Below are 25,252 nucleotides of genomic sequence, written 5' to 3'. Positions count from 1 at the left end.
TTCCATATTTTACAGATTGAAACATTAATTCAGAGAATTTTCCACATCCTTCATTGCTATGGAAAAATATAAGTTACCTTAATTAATTCTTCTTTTATGTGAATGTTTCTGGCGAGAGCATCAATGTCTGCTGCTTGTTCACGTAACTGCTCATTCTGCTTCATAATAATCGACTGTAGAGCAGAAACTTCAAGCTGTTGGGAGAATAAGAGGATTGCTCAATGGCCTCTCCACTGATATAATGAGTTTTTTGCACTAGCGAATGTTCCTTTACACTTTCGACATTTCCCTTCATGCAATAGTTTTAGCTCCAGGGCTACTTCTCATGCAGTAAAGATTGCCATACACTGGGGCCAGCGTAGACCATTCCCTGCTGACCATCAATGCATTGCCATATACTAGGACCAGTGACCAGCGTAGACCATTCTGCACTGACCATCAATGCATTGCCATATACTAGGACCAGCGTAGACCATTCTGCACTGACCATCAATGCATTGCCATATACTAGGACCAGCGTAGACCATTTTGCACTGACCATCAATGCATTGCCATATACTGGGGCCAGCGTAGACCATTCTCCGCTGACCATCAATGCATTGCCATATACTAGGACCAGCGTAGACCATTCTCCACTGACCAATAATGCGCTGCCATACACTGGGGTCAGCGTACACCATTCTCCACTGACAATAAATGCACTGCCATACACTGGGGCCAGCGTAGACCATTCTCCGCTGACCATCAATGCATTGCCATACTCTGGGGCCAGCGTAGACCATTCTCTACTGACCATTAATGCACTGCCATACACTGGGGCCAGCGTAGACCATTCTCCGCTGACCATCAAGGCACTGCCATACACTGGGACCAGAGTAGATTATTCTCCACTGACCATCAATGCATTGCCATAGACTGTGGTCCATGTAGACCATTCTCCGCTGACCATCAATGCATTGCCATACACTGGGGTCAACGTAGACCATTCTCCTGACCATCAATGCATTGCCATACACTTGGGCCAGCGTAGACCATTCTCCGCTGACCATCAATGCACTGCCATACACTGGGACCAGAGTAGATTATTCTCCACTGACCATCAATGCATTGCTATACACTGGGGTCAACGTAGACCATTCTCCGCTGACCATCAATGCATTGCCATACACTAGGGCCAGCGTAGACCATTCATGCACTGCCATGCACTGGGGCCAGCGTAGACCATTCTCCACTGACCATCAATGCACTGCCATACACTGGGACTAGAGTAGATCATTCTCCACTGACCATCAATGCATTGCCATACACTGGGGTCAGCGTAGACCATTCTCCGCTGACCATCAATGCATTGCCAAATACTGGGGCCAGCGTAGACCATTCTCTGCTGACCATCAATGCATTGCCATACACTTGGGCCAGCGAAGAACATTCTCTGCTGACCATCAATGCCTCTTCCTGACAGGCAAAAAATTTCAAGTGAAATGGTGAAAATATACAACCATGAATTTTAGGGATTTTGCTTTCGGCATTCATTGTACCGTAAAGATGTCTTGGCAACATGATTCTTTAGGTGAGTGCGATTACAGCAATACACTGATAAGGTTTTATTTTATATTTTAGTGGTTTAAAAAAGAAAAGAAAACTTTGTCACCATTTTCTGAGACTCAAACATGATTTTTTCTTTTTCATTGTTGGACCTATGGGAGAGCTTGTTTTTATGCTTTGACTTGTAGTTTTTATTGATATCATTTAAAGATACATCCAATGTTTTTGATAGTTTTTTTATTGCATATTTTTATGGTATATATAATGTCATATTTTGTAGGTCAGACTTTTACAGATACAGTAATACTAAATTTGTTTAATTTTAAAATGATTTAATTTCTCTATTTTTTAACTGGGAAAAGGAGGCAATGTAAATTTTCAGCTGTGGCAACCAAATGGCTCTCCACAATTGCATCATGGCAGGGCAGTTGAGAGCTAGGATACTTGCAAACTAGAAACCGGGACATTTAGATGTTTCTGTCAGTGATAGACAGCAATATTTTATTGGTTATAAAACAGTGGTCAAAGCTACCTCCAGGCGCTACTAGTCCAGACAAATGCTGGATGTATAACACAGCTCCTGAGGCCCCTCCAGACATCTCTCACATAACTAGTGACCACAATATACGTCACCGGGCATTAAGAAATTAAAAGCAAGATTGATCACGATCATTTTTCATCTCAGATGCACTGGGTACTATACAGTACATCAGTGTGAGCAAATAGGATTCCAACAACATCACTGGACAGTTTCCTGCCTTTAGAGATTACATATCCTTGTAAATGCAAGAGATGCTCTACTCTCTATTATCTAATAGATAATATTATCTAATTATCTATTATCTACTCTCTATTATCTAAGAGGTGGGAAATTCATTTTCTAAGGTGCCAAATGAGATAGCAACTGATGTTGAGGAACGAACTTAAGTCGGCTCGTTATTATATACTAGCTGAAGAGCCCGGCGCTGCCCGGGCATAGTAACTAACTACGGTTAATTATAACAAATTATAATGATTATATCTATATATATAAAGCTGAGTGTAGAGCCCCGCCCACCCCGCATAGCCACATTCACTATAATATCCCACATCATCCCGTCAGCCAGAGCTACCGGACTTCTACACATAATATCCCACATCATCCCATCAGCCAGAGCCACTGGAGTACTACCCCTAATATCCCACATCATCCCATCAGCCAGAGTGGTGGGGAGGAGGACTCCCATGCAGTGACCGGGCAGGTACCCAGGGGACCGCCATCAGGGTTCCTGAGGGAACGATACTGGGAGAACAGTAAAGGGAGAGACTTGACTGAAGTTGTCAGGGAAACAGGGGGCAGGACAAGGGTAAAAGGAGCAGGGGGCGCGCTGAAGTGGCAGTTGACAGAGAGCAAGGACAACAGACAGGAAGCCGTGTGAGACAGAGAGGACCGAGGGAGCGGACGATGTGTTGTGGAGAAACCGACAGGGCCCTGTGAAAGGAAAGCTACGGACTTACCGACTAGTGACACGTGAGAGCCTTGCACCGGTGGCCGCTCTCCTCATACGGTCACATACAGCCGCCCCCGCTGTTTCCCATCCTGCTGTGACAGGTCCACGACCTCCACTGACCGCTGCGACTAGAGACTATTCCTTTTCAGCGGTCAGGACACTGCCCCCCTGCCTTCTCCCACAGCTGCGGCCCAGTCATCACCAGCCCCAGGGGGCGCCACCTCGCTACAGGGGGCAGTAGAGGCCCCCGTCCGGTTTCCTGAGGGACTCTGGGCAGAGACTGGTGAACGGTTACATTTAGAGACTGCGTCATCACCGCGCCCACCGGCATTGTTACTTCAGGGCCTGTTGCGCTCCATCGGCACCGTTTCTTCAGGGCCTGTTGCGCCCCACCGGCATTGTTCCTTCAAGGCCTGTTGCGCCCCATCGTCACCGTTTCTTCAGGGCCTGTTGCACCCCACCGGCATCGTTTCTTCAGGGCCTGTTGCGTCCCACCGGCATCATTTCTTCAGGGCCTGTTGCGCCCTACCGTCATCGCTTCTTCAGGGCCTGTTGCGCCCCACCGGCATCGTTTCTTCAGGGCCTGTTGCGTCCAGTTTCATCCTGGAGTATCGAGGCAGCCGCATCAGCGACCTCTATGCGGCCACGCCTGTGATCCTGACAGACCCCTGGAAGGATAAGTTTATTATAGTAGATAAGGACCCCCAGTTTGGTTATACGTGACCTATAGCACCCCGGGCAAACCAGGTTAGTCGCATCCATAATAAAAAAGTGTTGTTAGGTTTGTTGAGTCCCTGCGTGGACTGGTTATTGTTAACCCCTTTTGTTTGCTCAATATAGCCCCAGCGGCAACAGTTTATAAAAGTTGTTTCCATAAACCACACTCAGTCTCGTGCCTCGTCACTGCATCCTGCGAACCTGCTGAACCCTACAGAGCCACCGGACAACTACCACTAATATCCCACATCATCCCGTCAGCCAGAGCTACCGGACCACTACCCATAATATCCCACATCGTCTCATCAGCCAGAGCCACCGGACTATTACCACTAATATGCCACATCATCCTGTCAGCCAGAGCTACCGAACTACTACCCATAATATCCCACATCATCCCGTCAGCCAGAGCCACCGGACTACTACAATTAATATCCCACATCATCCCGTCAGCCAGAGCTACCGGACTACTACCCATAATATCCCACATAATCCAGACAGCCAGAGCCACTGGACTATTACTCCTAATATCCCACATCATGCCATCAGCGAGAGCCACCGGACAACTACCACTAAAATCCCACATCATCCCGTCAGCCTGGAGTCAGAACCAGAGCACTGAGTGGAACGGTCCTAACTTCCATACTGGGGATCCCTTTATCCCCTTCATGACCAAGCCTATTTTGACCTTAAAGACCAGGTCATTTTTTGCAATTCTGACCAGTGTCCCTTTATGAGGTAATAACTAAGGAACACTTCAACGCATCCTAGCGATTCCGAGAATGTTTTTTCGTGACATATTGAGCTTCATGTTAGTGGTAAATTTAGGTCGATAATTTTTGCGTTTATTTGTGAAAAATACGGAAATTAGGTGAAAATTTTGAAAATTTCGCAATTTTCAAAATTTGAATTTTTATTCTATAAAACCAGAGAGTTATGTGACACAAAATAGTTAATAAATAACATTTCCCACATGTCTACTTTACATCAGCACAATTTTGGAAACAAATTTTTTTTTTGTTAGGAAGTTATAAGGGTTAAAAGTTGACCAGCGATTTCTCATTTTTTTTTTTTTAATTCGTTTATTAACCATAAACAAGACAAACAACATACACATTTTTATATGATAAGCATTGCATAAAGCACATACACTTTCCACAGTATTGATATAAAACAAAATGCATATGTCAGTTTACACATGGAATAAAATGTAGTGTCAGGTAAACCATTCAAGCTTTTATATTGTTATTCGATCAATAAAGTCTTTTTAACTTCCTAAACCAAACTATAACTACCAGTTCGCAGCCTAGTTCTACATAATCAGCCAATTATTATGCAATGAGAAAATTGAAACGGTCTTAGGAGTGCAGGAAAGAGACTCAGACAAGAGATGGGGTTAAACCACATCTCTTGTCTGAGTCTCTTTCCTGCGCTCCTAATACCGTTTCCATTTTCTCATTGCTCCTATCCTCCATTGGAGGTTTTCGGCTGGAGCTGCGGTGGAGACCTGACATTTTTGTCTGCCCCTGGGTTGCTTCCTAAGCGCTCCTCTATGACCGCTTATCACTGACTCTCAATTATTATGCGATGTCTCCCTCCTACAAGGTAAGGTGAGAGGAATTCCACCTCTCCCAGATATATTTGAATTTGCCCGGGCACCCTCTATTTCGATACAGCATACGCTTATATGGAATAACTGCATTCACCAATTCGATCCAAATCCTGAGGGAGGGACATGAGCTCCCCATCCAATGCAGTGCCAGAACCCTTCGTGCCATAAATAACGTTTCCCGTAAAAAAAATCCCGATATAACCCCAAGATTCATCATCCCACACCCCAAACAGGCAAACCAGCGGCTCAAGGGGAACCGGAGCTTGTACCAGGGAAGTTAATAATGACGTCACCTCCTTCCAATATTGTGCAATAATAGGGCATTGCCAAATCATGTGTATAAAGTCTGCATCCAATGAGTGACATCTCAAGCATTCCGATGATTGGAATCTGCCCATCCTGAATAGTCGGGTCGGGGTCAGATATGATTGATTTATAATATATAATTCTGTCATTCTGTTATTGATAGACGGAGACACCCCGATTGGAGATTCCAGAATTTCTCCCCATTCCTCTCCCTGTGCATCGGGGATGAGCCTCTCCCACTTCCCTTTAACCGAGTTTATGGCGGATTCCGCCCCTACCGATAGCATATATGTGTACAAAGTGGAGGTGAGACCCTGGGGACCTTGCGATTTAAGGATGCCTATCAAGGGCAGAGATGATATAGCTTTGTTTACCCCCATATTTCTCATGTGTGATTCAAAGGCCGACCTCAATAGTAGATAACGGAAAAATTGGGATCTTGGGACGTTACATTTGACCTGTAATTGTTCAAAAGACACCAAGGTTCCATGATCGTGCAAATCGCATACCGAGGAAACATTGTGTTAAGTCCAGAACTCGGCAGACGGGTGTTCGAGCAATGCCGGAAAATAACCATTATTCCACAGGGGCATTTCAGCTACTATGTCTCCAAATCCAATTACTCTCTTAATCTGCCTCCACACTGATCATGCCAGGCGAAGCAGGGGCAGCAAACGGGGGACATTTATTTTTTCCAATTCTAAGAAGCCCAGCGGACAGCTAACTCGTGCGGCGTGGAGCAAGTGGCTTTCAGAATTAGGGAGGTGATCATCAGGCATCCACTTGCATATGGCTTTGGCCTGTCCGGCCAGATAATATAGAAAAAAGTCTGGTAGCGCTGCCCCACCTTCTCTTTTTGGTCTTTGCAGAGTGGACAGCCTGAGTTTGGGCCTAGCTTTTCCCTATACAAAAGATGTAATTTGAGAGCTCAAATTTGCAAAGAAGGATCGGGGTACTACCACAGCACTGTGCTGAAGAGAGTAGATGAGTTTAGGAAGCAGTATCATTTTGATTAAATTAATACATCCAGCTACAGAAAGCGGGAATTTACTCCAGATTAGAAATTTACCTTTAACCATTTCCAACAATGGGTGTATGTTGAGCCGCAAATCTAACAAACTGCTTCGAGATATGTGAACACCTAGATATTTGAAACTGGGTACAATAGGTAATGAGGAGAGGGCCTCTAGTCGTGGCATTGGGGCATGGGAGAGGGGCATCAGGGCAGACTTTTCCCAATTTATATATAAACCAGAATATTTACTGAATTTATTGATAGTGGCTATTACCCGTGCCAATGTGTCCTCCGCGCTACCCATAAAAATCACCATGTCATCAGCATATAAGCCTATGGTGTCTACTCGACCCGCTATTTCTATACCTTCAATATTAGGGGAAGATCTTATATGAATAGCCAATGCCTCGATCGCCAGGGAAAAAAGGGCCGGAGAAAGGGGACAACCCTGACGGGTTCCCCTATGTAATGAAAAGGACTCAGAGATAGAACTATTTACAATGACATGAGCCTTAGGTTTCATATATAATGTATTAACCCATTTTAGAAACCTGTCGCCAAACCCATATTTCTGTAAACATGCATATAGGAAGGGCCACTCAAGGGAGTCAAAAGCCTTGCCCGCTTCCAGCGATGCCAATGCCCATTGATTATCTGGAACCAGGGAGCTATATTGGACCACTAACTGGACTCGTCTAATATTAATAGAAGTGCTTATACCAGGCATAAAGCCAGTTTGATCAGGATGTATAAGTTCTAATATAATCGAATTCAACCTGGTAGCCAAAATTTTCGTAAAAATCTTATAGTCCACATTCACTAATGATATGGGACGATAAGATCCACAGTCTAATGGGTCCTTCCCCTCTTTTTATAAGTACTATTATGTTAGCTTCATAGAAGGACTCTGGCATAGATCCTCCCTCCCAAATCCCTTGGAACACCATCAACAACAGTGGCGCTAATATCTCCCGGTATTTCCTATATAATTCAATGGGAAACCCATCAGGTCCAGGGGCCTTCCCAGACGCCATGTCCGTTATGGCATTCTCTATCTCCTCCAGAGTAAATTTAGCATCCATAAAGGTCTGCTGGGAAGGGCTCAGAGTGGGAAATGTGATATCCGACAGGTATTCCAAACACCCCTGACTGTCAACATCACTTCTAGAGTTGTACAGTGATCTATAAGGCTGAGTTCACAAGTAACTTTTTTTCGCGTTTCCGCGGCGGTTTTAACCACGCGATTTTGCCGCGAAAACGCGAAAAATAAGCATCCCATGCATTCCTCTGGAATTCCGCAATGCTGTGCTAATGCTGCGGTTTTTACCGCGGCGGAATCGCTTCGCGGTAAAAACCGCAGCATGCTCATTAATTTGCGGAATCGCGGCGATCCCGCACTTATAGGAATGCATTGTTCCGCTTATTTCCCGCATGTGGCTGTGCACACCATGCGGAAAGTAAGCAGAACAATTGCGGATGGTACCCATGGTCCGGAGGAGAGGAGACTGTCCTCCGGGCTTTGGGTACCATATCCCTGTAAAAAATAGAATTTAAAATAAAAAATATTGTTATTCTCACCCTCCGACGTCCCGCGCAGCCTTCCCGCCTCTCTCCACGCTCCGGTCCCAGTAATCCTTTGCGAAAATGCTCGCGATGACGTCCGTTCTCGCGGGATTGCAAAGTCTCGCGGTCATTCGCGCGACGTCATCGCGAATTACCGCGAGACGTCGCGATCCCGCGAGAACTGACGTCATCGCGGGCATTTTCGCAAAGGATTACTGGGAACGGATGCGCGGGACATCGGAGGGTGAGAATAACACCGTTTTTTTTTTTTTTTTTTACATTCTATATTTTACAACTGAAGCCGCATAGGCGGCCTCAGTAGTAAAAAGTTGGTCACACTCGTCAAACACTATGTTTGACAAGTGTGACCAACCTGTCAATCAGTTCTCCAAGCGATGCTACAGATCGCTTGGAAAACGCTAGCATTTTGCAAGCTAATTACGCTTGCAAAATGCTAGTTTTTCCGCGGGAAAATCGCGGGAATTTAAAATGCGATTTTCCCGCGGACTGGAATTCCGGAATTCTCGCGGTAATTTCCGCGAGAGTTCCGGTACGTGTGCACTTAGCCTAATAGTTATGGAAGCAGCTCAGTATTTCTTCAGTTGAAGACACCAGAGTACCATCTGAGCTACGGATATGTAATATTGTGTTAGTAGTGTTGTGCTGACGTACCAAATAGGCCAAGAATTTACTTGCCTGGTTCCCCAGCTCAAAATAAGATTGACGGGCAAAAAATAATTTACGTTTGGACCTGGTGTCTATGTGTTGAGTGTATAATCTTTGCGCAGCCAGCCACTCCACCCTATTGCCATTAGTCTGATCAGATATGTAAGTGGCCTCCGAGTCTCTCAATCGCTGCTCCACCTCATCATCCTCCCTCGATGTCACCCGTTTTATATAAGAGATCGTAGAGGATAAGCAGCCTCTCAAGTATGCCTTAAGGGCATCCCAAAATAAGTTAACATTCCGAGGTTCAGGATGGGACGAAATGAAGCAATGTAATTGATCGATCGTTCTATCGGGTGATTCTATCAATTTCAGCCAAAAAGGGTTTAATTTCCAAGCCATCTATCTTGTTGCTGATTGGTCCGTATTTAAGTTTAAGAACGACAGGGCTATGATCTGAAATCCCCCTTCTGCCATGTTCTATACTATCTACCCACGTTACTAGACCACCAGATCCAAATATGTAATCTATACGTGACAAGGAGTGCTTAGTGGATGAATGGCAAGTATATTCCCTCGTCTCGGGATGTCGCATTCTCCATAAATCCAGCCATCCATTGCACTCCATGAACCGCAATAGTTGGGATATAACCTGTGGGAGAGACTCTCCCCGCCCTTCATCACTCAGTCTCAGCCTGTCAAGACGGTTATTCATGACCTGGTTGACATCCCCCATGCATATTACATCTGCATCTGGATAGTTCAGGGCGAAACCCATCGCCCTCTGGAGAATAGACATATTGGCTGGAGGGGGGTTGTAAATACATAGAATAACATATTGTCTGGAATTAATAAGTGCATGCACAAATACAAAACATCCCTCAGGATCCCTTTGGGCCTCCCTGGCCTCCCATCTAACGTCCTTGTGTATCAATAGCGAGACCCTCCTTGAATAACTGGTATGAAATGAGTGGATATACCATTGTGCCCACGGTTTCTGCACACACCGAGCAGTATCACTGGTCAGGTGCGTCTCCACCAAGGCCACAATGTGTGGATGGCATTGTCTGATCTGCGAGAATAGCTTGATTTTCATTCGGGGGTCTTAATGCCCCTCACATTCCAGGTCATACATATTATTTCAGACCCCATTTTTGTCTGTCCGAATATGGCGTATGCTAGTACCCGAGCAGAGATTGGAAACATCACACAGAAGACAGGGTTGCCACTGACTGCGACTACTACCTAAAAAACTATTAAAACTGAAACTATTAAACAGAAAAAAACAAAACATTAGTCTCGTAGTATAGGAGCAGAGTCCCACGCTCCTATTGAAAAAAAGAATAAGGGGATACCATCACTGAACTCAGTGTCCGGTATTGCTCTTAAACTGGATACCCGCCGAGGAAGCCCCAACTGGGCCTCTAATTGAAGGATTCAAATTGGCAGCGAGTACATTAGGATTCCTTTGCAGGGGATCCCCCATGGGACCGCAGCCACTCAGTCGCCTCCGCTGGATCCGTAAAAAAAATAGATGAGCCCCCGTGTACAACCTGGAGCCGGGCCGGGTAGATCATGCAATACAAGATGTTCCTCTCTCTGAGCCGCCTCTTAATTTCGATGAATTGTGCCCGTTGCTTCTGAAGTTCCATGGAAAAATCCGGGAAAATGGAAATCACAGCATTATCAAATTTGATGGGGCTTTTTTGCCGTGCGAGACGCAGAATGGTGTCTCTGTCTTTACAGTTGAGGAGACGCGCCAAGAAGGGTGTAGGTGGGGCTCCCGGAGGAAGGGGTTTTGTAGGAACCCTATGCGCTCTTTCGACGGCGAATACTGGGAAAATGTATCCCCCAGAGAGGCCTTAAGCCAGCCTTCCAGAAATTGCTCAGGATGTTGATCCTCTGAACGCTCCGGAAGTCCAAAGACACGAAATTATTTCGACGCATCTTGTTCTCCAGATCGTCCGCTTTTTGCTTCCAGGCGTTCATAGAGCCTGTCACCTTTGTCAACTTGACCTCCATAGGTGTGATGGTGTCTTCTACCTGGGATACTCTCGTCTCTACTTCCGTAATGCGTCCTCGCATAGCCTGCATGTCATGTCAGAGTCGCCCCACCTCAGTGTACACGTCTTCTTTCTTCTCCGTCAGAGAAGTCCTGGTTAAGGAGATGGCTTGCATTTGCTGTTCAGATGCCTGTTTGAGGGTCAGTTCTTCCTGCTCATTCTCCTCCTCGCCCCCAGGGGGACGGCTTTTTCGCTGAGCTTGTGAAGGATTATTTTTTGGGAACCCATACACTTTCAGAGGGTTTGGGTCTGGCATATTCTTTTAATTTTTCTGCTGCTGCTGATCCTTTAGATCGACTCATATTCAGTGACAGTGCAGCGCCACAGGAAAACCAGAGGTGCAGGCTCTGGGGACTTTCCCCCAATTATATGCACAGCAGGGCTTGTAAAAAGAGATATATCACAGAAGCAACTCCTATGTAGGGGGGAGTCACATGGATCAGGAAGGGCAGTGTCTGGTGCTGCAGCAGCGAGGTTTGTCACAGCCGTCCAGTAGCACTGTGGCAATGGAAGCTGGACGCCGCAGCTCTTACTGATACAGCGCACGTCTTAAGATGGCCACCGCCCCGTGCAGGCCCTGCCGCAAGCTTCGGCCCCCCCGGCCTTCAGCTCACCAGAGCTACCTCACGTCTCCCAGCTGGGTCCACCGGGGTCCCCGGTATCCAGATGTCACGAATGCTGACAGGTTCGTTGCAATTGTGAGGCCACAGACGCAGGATGGAAGCAGGATTTTCAGGAGCTCTCTCAGTGTGCCTCCTTCTTCTTTGGCTACATAGCCACGCCCCCCGATTTCTCATTTTTACAACAAAATTTACAAAGTCATTTTTTTTAGGGACCACCTGACATTTGAAGTCACTTTAAGGGGTCTATATGGCAGAAAATACCCAAAAGTGACATCATTCTAAAAACTGCACCCCTCAAGCAACTCAAAACTACATTCAAGAAGATTATTAACCCTTCAGGTTGTTCACAGGAACTAAAGCAACGTGGAAGGAAAAAATGGACATTTTAATTTTTCCAACAAAAATGTTCTTTTGGCATCAATTTTTTTATTTTCACATGGGCAACAGGATAAAATGGATCGTAAATTTGTTGGGCAAATTCTCCTGAGTACACCGATACCTCATATGTGGTCATAAACCACTGTTTGGGCGCACGGCAGGGCTCAGAAGGGAAGGAGCGCAATTTGACTTTTTGAATGGAAAATATGCTGGAATATTTAGCGGCTGCCATGACGCGTTTGGAGAGCCCCTGTGCGCTTAAACATTGGATGTCCCCCACAAGTGACCCCATTTTGGAAACTAGACCCTACAAGGAACTTATCTAGATGCATAATGAGCACTTTGAACCCCCAGGTGCTTCACAAATTGATCCGTAAAAAAAAAAAAGTACTTTTTTTCACAAAAATTTTCTTTTAGCCTCAGTTTTTTCATTTTCACATGGGCAACAGGATAAAATGGATCCTAAAATTTGTTGGGCAATTCCTCCTGAGTACACCGATACCTCATATGTGATCATAAACCACTGTTTGGGCGCACGGCAGGACACGGAAGGGAAGGAGCGCCATTTGACTTTTTGAATGGAAAATTAGCTCCAATCGTTAGCGGACACCATGTCGCATTTGGAGAGCCCCTGTGCGCCTAAACATTGGAGCTCCCCCACAAGTGACCCCATTTTGGAAACTAGAACCCCCACGGAGCTTATCTAGATGTGTAGTGAGCACTTTGAACCCCTAAGTGCTTCACAGAAGTTTATAAACGCAGAGCCATGAAAATAAAAAATCATTTTTTTTCCTCAAAAATGATTTTTTTAGCCCGCTAATTTTTATTTTCACAAGGCTAACAGGAGAAATTGGACCACAAAAGTTGTTGTGCAATTTGTCCTGAGTACACCGATACCCCAGGAAGGAGCGCCATTTTGGAATGCAGACTTCGATGGAATGTTCTGCGTGCGTCATGTTGCGTTTGCAGAGTCCCTGATGTGTCTAAACAGTAGAAACCCCCCACAAGTGACCCCATTTTGGAAACTAGAACCCCCACGGAGCTTATCTAGATGTGTAGTGAGCACTTTGAACCCCTAAGTGCTTCACAGTTTATAAACGCAGAGCCATGAAAATAAAAAAAAAATTTTCCTCAAAAATGATTTTTTAGCCCGCTATTTTTTATTTTCCCAAGGGTATCAGGATAACTTAGACCCCAAAAGTTGTTGTCCACTTTGTCCTGAGTACGCTGGTACCCCATATGTGGGGGGAACCACTGTTTGGGCTCACGGCAGAGCTCAGAAGGGAAGGAGCGTCATTTGATTTTTTGAATGGAAAATTAGCTCCAATTGTTAGCGGACACCATGTCGTGTTTGGAGAGCCCCTGTGTGCCTAAACTTTGGAGCTCCCCCACAAATGACCCCATTTTGGAAACTAGAACCCCCAAGGAGCTTATCTAGATGTGTAGTGAGCACTTTGAACCCCTAAGTGCTTCACAGAAGTTTATAAACGCAGAGCCATGAAAATAAAAAAAAAATTTTTTCCTCAAAAATGATTTTTTAGCCTGCTATTTTTTATTTTCCCAAGGGTATCAGGATAACTTAGACCCCAAAAGTTGTTGTCCACTTTGTCCTGAGTACGCTGGTACCCCATATGTGGGGGGAACCACTGTTTGGGTGCACGGCAGGGTTCAGAAGGGAAGGAGCTTCATTTGACTTTTTGAATGGAAAATTAGCTCCAATCGATAGCGGACACCATGTCGTATTTGGAGAGCCCCTGTGTGCCTAAACTTTGGAGCTCCCCAACGATTGACCCCATTTTGTAAACTAGACCCCCTAAGGAATTTATCTAGATGCATAGTAAGCATTTTAAACCCCCAGATGCTTCACAGAAGTTTATAACGCAGAGCCGTGAAAATAAAAATATTTTTTTATTCCTCAAAAAATGATTTTTTAGCCTGCTATTTTTTATTTTCACATTGGTAACAGGAGAAATTGGACCCCGAAAATTGTTTGGCTAGTTTGTCCTGAGTACGCTGTTACCCCATATGTGGAGGGGAACCACTGTTTGGGCACACTTCGGGGCTCGGAAGGGAAGTAGTGACGTTTTGAAATGCCGACTTGATGGAATGGTCATGTTATGTTTGCAGAGTCCCGATGTACCTAAACAGTGAAAATCCCCCACAAGTAACCCCATTTTGGAAACTAGACCACCCAAGGAACTAATCTAGATGTGTGCTGAGCACTTTGAACCCCCAGCCAGTTTATAACGCAGAGTCGTGAAAATAAGAAATAATTTTTTTCCACAAAAATAATTTTTTTAGCCCCCAATTTTTTATTTTCCCAAGGGTAACAGGAGAAATTAGACCCCCAAAGTTGTTGGGCAATTTTTCCTGAGTACGCTTATACACCATATATGGGGGTAACCCGCTGTTTGGGCACACGTCGGGGCTCGGAATGGAGGGAGCAACGTTTGACTTTTTGAACGCAAAATTGGCTGGAATAAATGGTGGCGCCATGTCGAGTTTGGAGACCCTGTAGTGTGCCTAAACAGTGGAAACCCCTCAATTCTATCTCCAACCCTAATCCCAACCCTAACCACAACCCTAACCCCAACACACCCCTAATCTCAACTCTAACCCTAACCACAAGCCTATCCCTAATCCCAACCCCAACCTACCCCTAACCCTAATCTTAACCCTAATTCCAACCCTAACCCTAATTCCAACCCTAACCCTAATCCCAACCCTATTTCTAACCCTAACCCTAATTCCAACCCTAACCCTAATTCTAACCCTAGCCCTAACACTAGCGGAAAAATAAAAATAAAAATATTTTCTTTATTTTATTATTTGTCCCTATCTATGGGGGTGATAAGGGGGCGGGGATTTACTTTTTTTTAAATTTTGATCACTGTGAGAGTTTATCACAGTGATCAAAATAAAAGAATGAATCTGCAGCGTTGCAGATTCGAGCGGGCGCACTACGCATCCACCTGCCATTTTCCAAGATGGCGGCGCCCATGATCCGGGATAGCGGAACACCGGGAGCCAGAGCGGGACATATTAGGTAATGGGAGGGGTGAGGGGGGATCAGACTGCAGGGGGGGAGCGGAGGGAAGGGGAGGGGGAGCAGATCGTGACGGCAGGGGCCGATCGCTGCTGTCAGTCCGTGGCGGGGGCCGATCGCCCAGCCAGTCGGTGTAGGGGGGTCGGGTCTCGGTCTCCATCCATGTCCGATGCTACTGCAGCATCGGCCATGGCTGGATTGTAATATTTCATCTAATTTCATTGATGAAATATTACTATCGCTCTGATTGGTTGTTTCACTTTTAACAGCCAGTCAGAGCGATCGTAGGCACGTGGGGGCTAAGCCACGCCCCTTGGGGTTAACTATGAAGGGTCCTTTGTGTGCGGGTCGGGTGACCTTTCAATGACCTCGGTCACCTGACCCGCAGGGGGGCAATCAATTCATGACTCCACATAGGCATCATGGGTCATATTGGCAAAACTTTTCATGACGCCTATGTGGCGTCAAAGGTCGGGAAGGGGTTAAGAGAGCCCTGGCGTCAGAACCAGAGCACTGAGTGGATTTGCCCTGACTTCCATACCAATGATCCCTTTAATAGAAGCCTGAGGTGAGAATCAGAGCGCTGAGGGATTTACCCTAACTTCCATACCGGAGATTCCTTTAAGGGAGGCCTGGGGTCAGTACCAAAGCTCAGAGTGGATTTTCCCTCTCTTCCATACCAAGGATCCCTTTAAGAGGGGACTTGGGTCAGAACCAGAGTGCTGAGTGGATTTTTCCTAACTTCCATACCGGGGATCCCTGTAAGAAAGCCTGGGGTCAGTACCAGAGCATTTGAAGGCAATTGCCCTGACTTCTATACCGGAGATCCAATTAAGAGAGGCCTGGGGTCAGAATTAAAGTGCTGGATGGATTTGCCCTGACTTCCATACCGGAGATCCCTTTAAGAAAGTCCTGGGGTCAGTACCAAAGCGCAAAGTGGATTTGCCCTAAATTCCATACCAATGATCCCTTTAAGAGGGAAGATGTGCCTACAGGATGGAGGATATGTGATGGGGATATAGGCACGGGAGGAGGGATTTATTTTTGTCATGTGCTCTCTGCTCCTTTCAGGGGGGCAGACAATGGCTGGGAGCTGATGTTCCCAGGGATACTATATTTCTCACACCATGTCAGTGTCTGCTGAGGTGTTGTCAAGTGGGAAAACTGTTGGTCATAGCAACCAATCACAGCTCAGCTACTTTTGAACAGCTCTGGTGAAATGAAAGATGCTTCGTGATTGGTTGGTGATACACACACATTCATTTTTATAAATAGAGATTAATCTTTATCAATTAATATTGAGCAGAATTAAGTATGTTGACTAGCTCTACTGCTAATAGTTCTTATGATAGTGCTCATGTATTCTTAGCGGAAACAGCAAATTAAAGTCATGCAATTTACTGTTTTTTACAAAGTTTGCAAAAAACAGCAAATCATTCTGTCTGCTTCTATTAATCAGCCCTTGCACCTTAATCAAAAGTTTGCGACACAATAAGATGCTCTCCCAGTCCCTCAAACAGCATGATGTCCCCCACAAAGCAATTTACAAAGTATGTTGCATTCCCACACAGTATGGTGTCCTGACACAGCTCCCCACACAGTGTGGTGTCCCAACACAGCTCCCCACACAGTATGGCGCCCCGACACAGCTCCCCACACAGTATGGTGTCCAGACACAGCTCCCCACACAGTGTGGTGTCCCGACACAGCTCCCCACACAGTATGGCGTCCCGACACAACTCCCACACAGTATGGTGTCCCGACATAGCTCCCCACACAGTGTGGTGTCCTGACACAGCTCTCCACACATAAAAAAGGGGGAGAAGCCAGTGCTGCTTATGGTCAGAACGCAAAATATAAAGTGCATATGCACATATTGATTTCTAACTGTATTTCAAAATGAGACGTTTGGCAAAAAATTGATCAATTATTTGAGCCACCCCGCCACGCCAAGGCATTCTCATATGGGGCAGTCCTACTCTACGTTTTTTATATTCGCTGTGCCATTACAGCTTCCTAAATGTATTAAAGCAAGACCACAGGCTCTGATTGTGCACCTGTGTCTGGGCCTGTATCACCCTTCATCTGTGGTGCTGGTCAGGCAGTGTGGAGGTTAAACCTGACCTTTCATCTGTGGTGCTGGTCAGGCAGTGTGGAGGTTAAACCTGAAATGTCTATGTCTGGACCTGGTCAATCTTTATCTGCGCTTGCCTTTTCTGGCTCCATGGGAGTGATTCAGAAATGCTTCAGGTACAGTTTGCATTTAATGTTGTCTTGCTTTAAATACATTTAGGAAGCCATAAAGGCACAGCGAATATAAAAAACGTAGAGCAGGACTGCCCCATATGAGAATGCCTTGGCATGGCGAGGTGGCTCAAATAATTGACCAATTTTTTGCTAAATGTCTCATTTTGAAATACAGTTAGAAATCAATATGTGCATATGCATTTTGCTTTGCGTTCTGACCACAAGCAGCGCTGGGTTCTCCCCTTTTTTACAGCTCCCCACACAGTATGGTGTCCTGACACAGCTCCCCACACAGTGTGGTGTTCCGACACAGCTCCCCACACAGTATGGCATCCTGACACAGCTCCCCACACAGTGTGGTGTCCCGACATAGCTCCCCACACAGTGTGGTGTCCCGACATAGCTCCCCACACAGTGTGGTGTCCCGACATAGCTCCCCACACAGTGTGGTGTCCCGACATAACTCCCCACACAGTGCGGTGTCCCGACATAACTCCCCACACAGTGCGGTGTCCCGACATAGCTCCCCACACAGTGTGGTGTCCCGACACAGCTCCCCACACAGTATGGTGTCCCGACACAGCTCCCCACACAGTATGGTATCCCGACACAGCTCCCCACACAGTATGGCGTCCCGACACAGCTGCCCTCACAGTATAGCGTCCCGACACAGCTCCCCACACAGTATGGCGTCCCGACACAGCTCCCCACACAGTATCGTCTCCCGACATAGCTCCCCACAAAGTATGGTGTCCCGACATAGCTCCCCACACAGTATGGTGTCCCGACATAGCTCCCCACACAGTATGGTGTCCCGACATAGCTCCCCACACAGTATGGTGTCCCGAAATAGTTCCGCATACAGGATGGTGTCCCGAGACAGCTTCCCACACAGTATGGTGTCCCGACACAGCTACCCACACAGTATGGTGGCCTGACACAGCTCCACACACAGTATGGTGTCCCAACACAGCTCCTCACACAGTATGGTGTCCCGACATAGCTCCCCACACAGTGTGGTGTCCCGACATAGCTCCCCACACAGTATGGTGTCCCGACATAGCTCCCCACACAGTATGGTGTCCCGAAATAGTTCCGCACACAGGATGGTGTGCCGACACAGCTACACACACAGTATGCTGTCCCGACACAGCTCCCCACACAGTATGGTGTCCCGTCATAGCTCCCCACACAGTATGGTGTCCCGACATAGCTCGACACACAGTATGGTGTCCCGACATAGTTCCGCACACAGGATGGTGTCCTGACACAGCTTCCCACACAGTATGGTGTCCCGACACAGCTACCCACACAGTATGGTGTCCCGACACAGCTCCCCACACAGTATGGTGCCCCGACACAGCTCCCCACACAGTATGGTCTCCCGACATAGCTCCCCACACAGTATGGTGTCCCGACATAGCTCCCCACACAGTATGGTGTCCCGACATAGCTCCCCACACAGTATCGTGTCCCAAAATAGTTCTGCACACAGGATGGTGTCCCGACACACCTTCCCACACAGTATGGTGTTCCGACACAGCTTCCCACACAGTATGGTGTCCCGACACAGCTACCCACACAGTATGGTGTCCTGACATAGCTCCCCACACAGTATGGTGTCCCGACATAGCTCCCCACACAGTATGGTGTCCCGACATAGCTCCCCACACAGTGTGGTGTCCCGACATAGCTCCCCACACAGTATGGTGTCCCGACATAGCTCCCCACACAGTATGGTGTCCCAAAATAGTTCTGCACACAGGATGGTGTCCCGACACAGCTTCCCACACAGTATGGTGTCCCGACACAGCTTCCCACACAGTATGGTGTCCCGACACAGCTACCCACACAGTATGGTGTCCTGACACAGCTCCCCACACAGTATGGTGTCCCGACATAGCTCCCCACACAGTATGGTGTCCCGACATAGCTCCCCACACAGTGTGGTGTCCCGACATAGCTCCTCACACAGTACGGTGTCCCGACATAGCTTCCCACACAGTATGGTGTCCCGAAATAGTTCCGCACGCAGGATGGTGTCCCGACTCAGCTTCCCACACAGTATGGTGTCCCTACACAGCTACCCACACAGTATGGTGTCACGACACAGCTCACCACACAGTATGGTGTCACGACACAGCTCCCCACACAGTATGGTGTCCCGACATAGTTCCGCACACAGGATGGTGTCCCGACACAGCTTCACACACAGTATGGTGTCACGACACAGCTATCCACACAGTATGGTGTCCTGACACAGCTCCCCACACAGTGTGGTGTCCCGACACAGCTACCCACACAGTATGGTGTCCCGACACAGCTCCCCACACAGTATGGTCTCCCGACAAAGCTCCCTACACAGTATGGTCTCCAGACATAGCTCCCCACACAGTATTGTGTCCCGACATAGCTCCCCACACAGTATGGTGTCCCAAAATAGTTCCGCACACAGGATGGTGTCCCGACATAGCTTCCCACACAGTATGGTGTCCCGACACAGCTCCCCACACAGTATGGTGTCCTGACACAGCTCCCCACACAGTATGGTGTCCCGACATAGCTCCCCACACAGTATGGCCTCCCGACATATCTCCCCACACAGAATGGCGTACCAACACAGCTCCCCACACAGTATGGTGTCCCGACACAGCTCCCCACACAGTATGGTCTCCCGACATAGCTCCCCACACAGTATGGTGTCCCATCATAGCTCCCCACACAGTATGGTGTCCCGACATAGCTCCCCACACAGTATGGTGTCCCGAAATAGTTCCGCACACAGGATGGTGTCCCGACACAGCTTCCCACACAGTATGGTGTCCCGACACAGCTACCCACACAGTATGGTGTCCTGACACAGCTTCCCACACAGTATGGTGTCCCGACACTGCTCCCCACACAGTATGGTGTCCCGATACAGCTCCCACACAGTATGGTGTCCCGACATAGCTCCCCACACAGTGTGGTGTCCCGACATAGCTACCCACACAGTATGGTGTCCAGACACAGCTCCTCACACAGTATGGTGTTCCGACATAGCTCCTCACACAGTATGGTGTCCCGACACAGCTCCTCACACAGTATGGTGTCCCGACACAGCTCCCCACACAGTATGGTGTCCCGACACAGCTCCCCACACAGTATGGTATCCCGACACAGCTCCCCACACAGTATGGCGTCCCGACACAGCTCCCCACACAGTATGGCGTCCCGACACAGCTCCCCACACAGTATGGTGTTCCGACACACCTCCCCACACAGTATGGTGTTCCGACACAGCTCCCCACACAGTATGGTCTCCCGACATAGCTCCCCACACAGTATGGTGTCCCGAAATAGTTCCGCATACAGGATGGTGTCCCGAGACAGCTTCCCACACAGTATGGTCTCCCGACACAGCTCCCCACACAGTATGGTGTCCTGACACAGCTCCACACACAGTATGGTGTCCAAACATAGCTCCCCACACAGTATGGTGTCCCGACACAGCTCCTCACACATTATGGTGTCCCGACATAGCTCCCCACACAGTGTGGTGTCCCGACATAGCTCCCCACACAGTATGGTGTCCCGACATAGTTCCGCACACAGGATGGTGTCCCGACACAGCTTCACACACAGTATGGTGTCACGACACAGCTACCCACACAGTATGGTGTCCCGACACAGCTCCCCATACAGTATGGTCTCCCGACAAAGCTCCCTACACAGTATGGTCTCCAGACATAGCTCCCCACACAGTATTGTGTCCCGACATAGCTCTCCACACAGTATGGTGTCCCAAAATAGTTCCGCACACAGGATGGTGTCCCGACATAGCTTCCCACACAGTATGGTGTACCGACACAGCTACCCACACAGTATGGTGTCCTGACACAGCTCCCCACACAGTATGGTGTCCCGACATAGCTCCCCACACAGTATGGTCTCCCGACATATCTCCCCACACAGAATGGCGTACCAACACAGCTCCCCACACAGTATGGTGTCCCGACACAGCTCCCCACACAGTATGGTCTCCCATCATAGCTCCCCACACAGTATGGTGTCCCGACATAGCTCCCCACACAGTATGGTGTCCCGAAATAGTTCCCCGCACAGGATGGTGTCCCGACACAGCTACCCACACAGTATGGTGTCCTGACACAGCTTCTCACACAGTATGGTGTCCCGACACAGCTCCCCACACAGTATGGTGTCCCGACACAGCTCCCCACACAGTATGGTGTCCCGACACAGCTCCCCACACAGTGTGGTGTCCCGACATAGCTCCCCACACAGTATGGTGTCCCGAAGTAGTTCCGCACACAGGATGGTGTCCCGACACAGCTTCCCACACAGTATGGTGTCCCGACACAGCTACCCACCCAGTATGGTGTCCTGACACAGCTTCCCACACAGTATGGTGTCCCGACATAGCTCCCCACACAGTATGGTGTCCCGACACAGCTCCCCACACAGTATGGTGTCCCGACATAGCTCCCCACACAGTATGGAGTGCCGACCTAGCTCCCCACACAGTGTGGTGTCCCAACATAGCTCCCCACACAGTGTGGTGTCCTGACATAGCTCCCCACACAGTATGGTATCCCGACACAGCTCCCCACACAGTATGGTGTCCCGACACAGCTCCACACACAGTATGGTGTCCCGACACAGCTCCCCACACAGTATGGCATCCCGACACAGCTCCCCACACAGTATGGCGTCCCGACACAGCTCCCCACACAGTATGGCGTCCCGACACAGCTCCCCAAACAGTATGGCGTCCCGACCCAGCTCCCCACACAGTATGGCGTCCCGACACGGCTTCCCACACAGTATAGTGTCCCGACATAGCTCCCCACACAGTATGGTGTCCCGACACAGCTCCCCACACAGAGTGGTGTCCCGACACAGCTCCCCACACAGTGTGGTGTCCCGACATAGCTCCCCACACAGTGTGGTGCCCCGACATAGCTCCCCACATAGTATGGTGTCCCGACACAACTCCTCACACAGTATGGTGTCCCAATACAGTTCCCCACACAGTATGGTGTCCCGACACAGCTTCCCCCACAGTATGGTGTCCTGACACAGCTCCCCACACAGTATGGTGTCCCGACATAGTTCCGCACACAGTATAGTGTCCCGACACAGCTCCCCACACAGTATGGTGTCCCAACATAGCTCCCCACACAGTATGATGTCCAAACATAGCTCCCCACACAGTATGCTTGGATTTAGTGTCTATATGTTGAGTATATAACCTCTGAGCATCCAACCATTCCGCCCTATTGCCACTAGTCTGATCAGATATGTAAGCAGCCTCTGAATCTTTTAATCGCTGTTCCATCTCATCATCTTCCCTTCACGTCACCCGTTTAATGTAAGAGATCGTGAAGGATAAGCAGCTCCTCAGATATGCCTTGAGGGTATCCCAAAATAAACTGATATTCCGGGGTTCAGGGTGGGACGAGATGAAACAATGCAACTGATCGATCGTTCTATCGGGAGATTCCACCAACTTCAACCAAAAGGGGTTCAATTTCCATACCCTCCTGTCATTCTGAGGTCCATATTTAAGTTTAAGAATGACCAGACTATGATCTGAGATCCCTCTGCTGCCATGTTCTCTATTATCTACCCATATTGCCAGACCGCTGGATCCGAATATATAATCTATGCGCGACAAATAGCGCTTAGTGGATGAGTGGCAAGTATACTCCCTCGCCTCGGGGTGACGTGATCTCCATAGATCCAGCCATCCACAACTTTCCACGAATTGCGACAGTTGGGATGCAGCCGGCGGGGGTCCCCTGCCTGCACCCCATCACCCAGTCTCAATCTATCAAGATGATTATTCATGACCAGATTGAACTCCCCCATGCAGATGACATCTGCATCTGGATAGTTCAGGGCAAAACTCATCGCCTTCTGGAGAATTGATATATTAGCTGGGGGGGGGTTATAGATACACAAAATAACATATTTACTGGAGTTAATTAGTGCATGTACAAATACAAAACGCCCCTCGGAATCTCTCCGGGCCTCCTTGGCTTCCCACCTAATGTCCTTATGTTTTAGTAGCAAACCCCCCCTTGAATAGCTGGTATGGAATGCATGGATGAACCATTGTGCCCACGGTTTTTGCACACACCGAGCCGTGTCTCTGGTCAGGTGTGTCTCCACCAAGGGTACAATATGAGGGAGTTATTGCCTAATCTGCGAGAACACCTTAATTTTCTTCCGAGGGGTTTTTATACCCCTCACATTCCAGGTCATGCATATTATTTCAGATCCCATTTTTGTTTATATGGATATGGTACATATTCGTGCCCAAGTAAAATTTAGAGACATCACGTGAAGAAAAGGATTGCCATTGGCTGCGACTTTTACCTAAATAACAGTTAGAACAAAAACTGTTGAAGAAAAAAGAAAAACCAAATAAGAACCTAATATAGGAGCAAAGTTCCATGCCCCCTATCAAAAAGTAAACAAGGGGATACGATCACTGAGCCCAGTGTCCAATATTGGTGGTAAACTGGATACCCGCTGAGAAGGCCCCAATTAGACCTTTAGTGGAAGGATACGGGTTAACAGTGAGTACATTAAGATTCCTTTGCAGGGGATCCTGTTGTGAACTCTCTTAATTCGACTTTTGAGGCAGGGATCCCTCTGGTGGATACTGCTGGTAGTGGACCTGGTCAACATGATGTTAATCCAACAGCTGCAGAGGATGATTGGAGTGGGGGTGGTGACTGGGAGTACATAAGCGAGCAGGCTTCTCTCAGTGGCTGTCGGTGATACTCCTTTCTGTGCTTTTTGAAGATATCTGTCTCCTGCCTGATCCTGCATTTTTCAGCTAAGTGTCATCTGGTAAATCCTTTGCATCTGATTTTGCCTTGCTGTCAGGGGTCATCTTGCTCCCCCTTGGGCTGCTGGCTCCTGCCCTGTATTTTGCATCTTGTGCTTGTTTGCTCAGTCCCCTGCTGTATTAGCATGTTGCTTGCCGCCAGTTCACACCTGAGTGCTGATATAGTGGGGGCGAGGTTGTTTAAACCTCAGTATTTTTGTACATCAAACGTGTTGGAATTTTTAGGGTTTTTGCATGATTGCAGACAGTGCCTTTTCTGTCCTGTCCTATCTAGTCAGTGTGGGCCCCATCATTTGCTCAGTCTATTTTCTGTCTGTGCTTCATCTTGTCTCACCGACAATATATGTTTGGGGGCTGTCTATTCCTTTGGGGTCTGCTCCGGGGCAGTTTAGATTTCACCTTTCTGTCTTTACGCTTACTTAGTCCTCCGGCTGTGACAAAGCGTCTAGGGCATCATAGGAACGCTCCACGGCTACTGCTAGTTGTGTTGATAAGATTAGGGGTCTGCAATCCGCTGAGTGACCAACCTCTCTGGTGTTCTTGGTGGCATAGCCTTTTGCGCTTTCCTCCTCGGTGACCTATTCATAACAGGATCCCTTATGGGCCCGCAGCCACTCAGTCGCCTCCGCTGGATCCGTGAAAAACAAGGAGGAACCACCGTGGACGACCCGGAGCCGGGCCGGATAAATCATTGAGTACACAATGTTTCGCTCATTGAGCCGCTTCTTAATTTCGATGAACTGTGCCCGCTGTTTCTGAAGTTCCATGGAAAAATCCGAGAAAATCGAGATCACAGCATTATCGAACTTGATGGGGCCTTTTTGCCGTGCGAGACGCAGAATGGTATCTCTGTCTTTACAGTTGAGGAGACATGACAGGAAAGGTCTAGGTGGGGCACCCGAAGGAAGGGGTTTCATAGGAACCCTATGAGCCCTTTCAACGGCAAACACCGGAGAAAATTCATCCCCAAAGAGGCCTTGAGCCAGCCCTCCAGAAAATGCTCAGGATGCAGACCTTCTGAGGGTTCCGGGAGACCAATGGTACAGATATTATTCCGATGCATTCTGTTCTCCAGATCGTCCGCCTTCTGTTTCCAGCCATTTATAGAGCCTGCCACCTTTG

At 47.9% G+C, this 25,252-nt stretch overlaps 1 protein-coding gene across 1 annotated transcript in view; it reads right to left on the bottom strand.

Moving 5' to 3' along the window:
- The window catches only part of LOC141066950 (myomegalin-like), a 397,502-nt gene that overhangs the window by 28,057 nt on the left and 344,193 nt on the right, over window positions 1-25,252 (bottom strand). Inside the window, exon 15 of the mRNA XM_073558018.1 lies at window positions 78-194. Coding sequence (XP_073414119.1) covers window positions 78-194 — 117 coding nt within the window. The remainder of the gene's footprint in view (window positions 1-77; window positions 195-25,252) is intronic.

The sequence above is a fragment of the Dendrobates tinctorius genome, unplaced genomic scaffold (assembly GCF_039654945.1).
Source record: "Dendrobates tinctorius isolate UK_male_01 unplaced genomic scaffold, ASM3965494v1 ptg000012l, whole genome shotgun sequence".
Taxonomy (NCBI): Eukaryota; Metazoa; Chordata; class Amphibia; order Anura; family Dendrobatidae; genus Dendrobates; species Dendrobates tinctorius.
The sequence above is the reverse complement of the archived record's forward strand: the minus strand, read 5'-3'. Positions and strand labels throughout refer to the sequence as shown.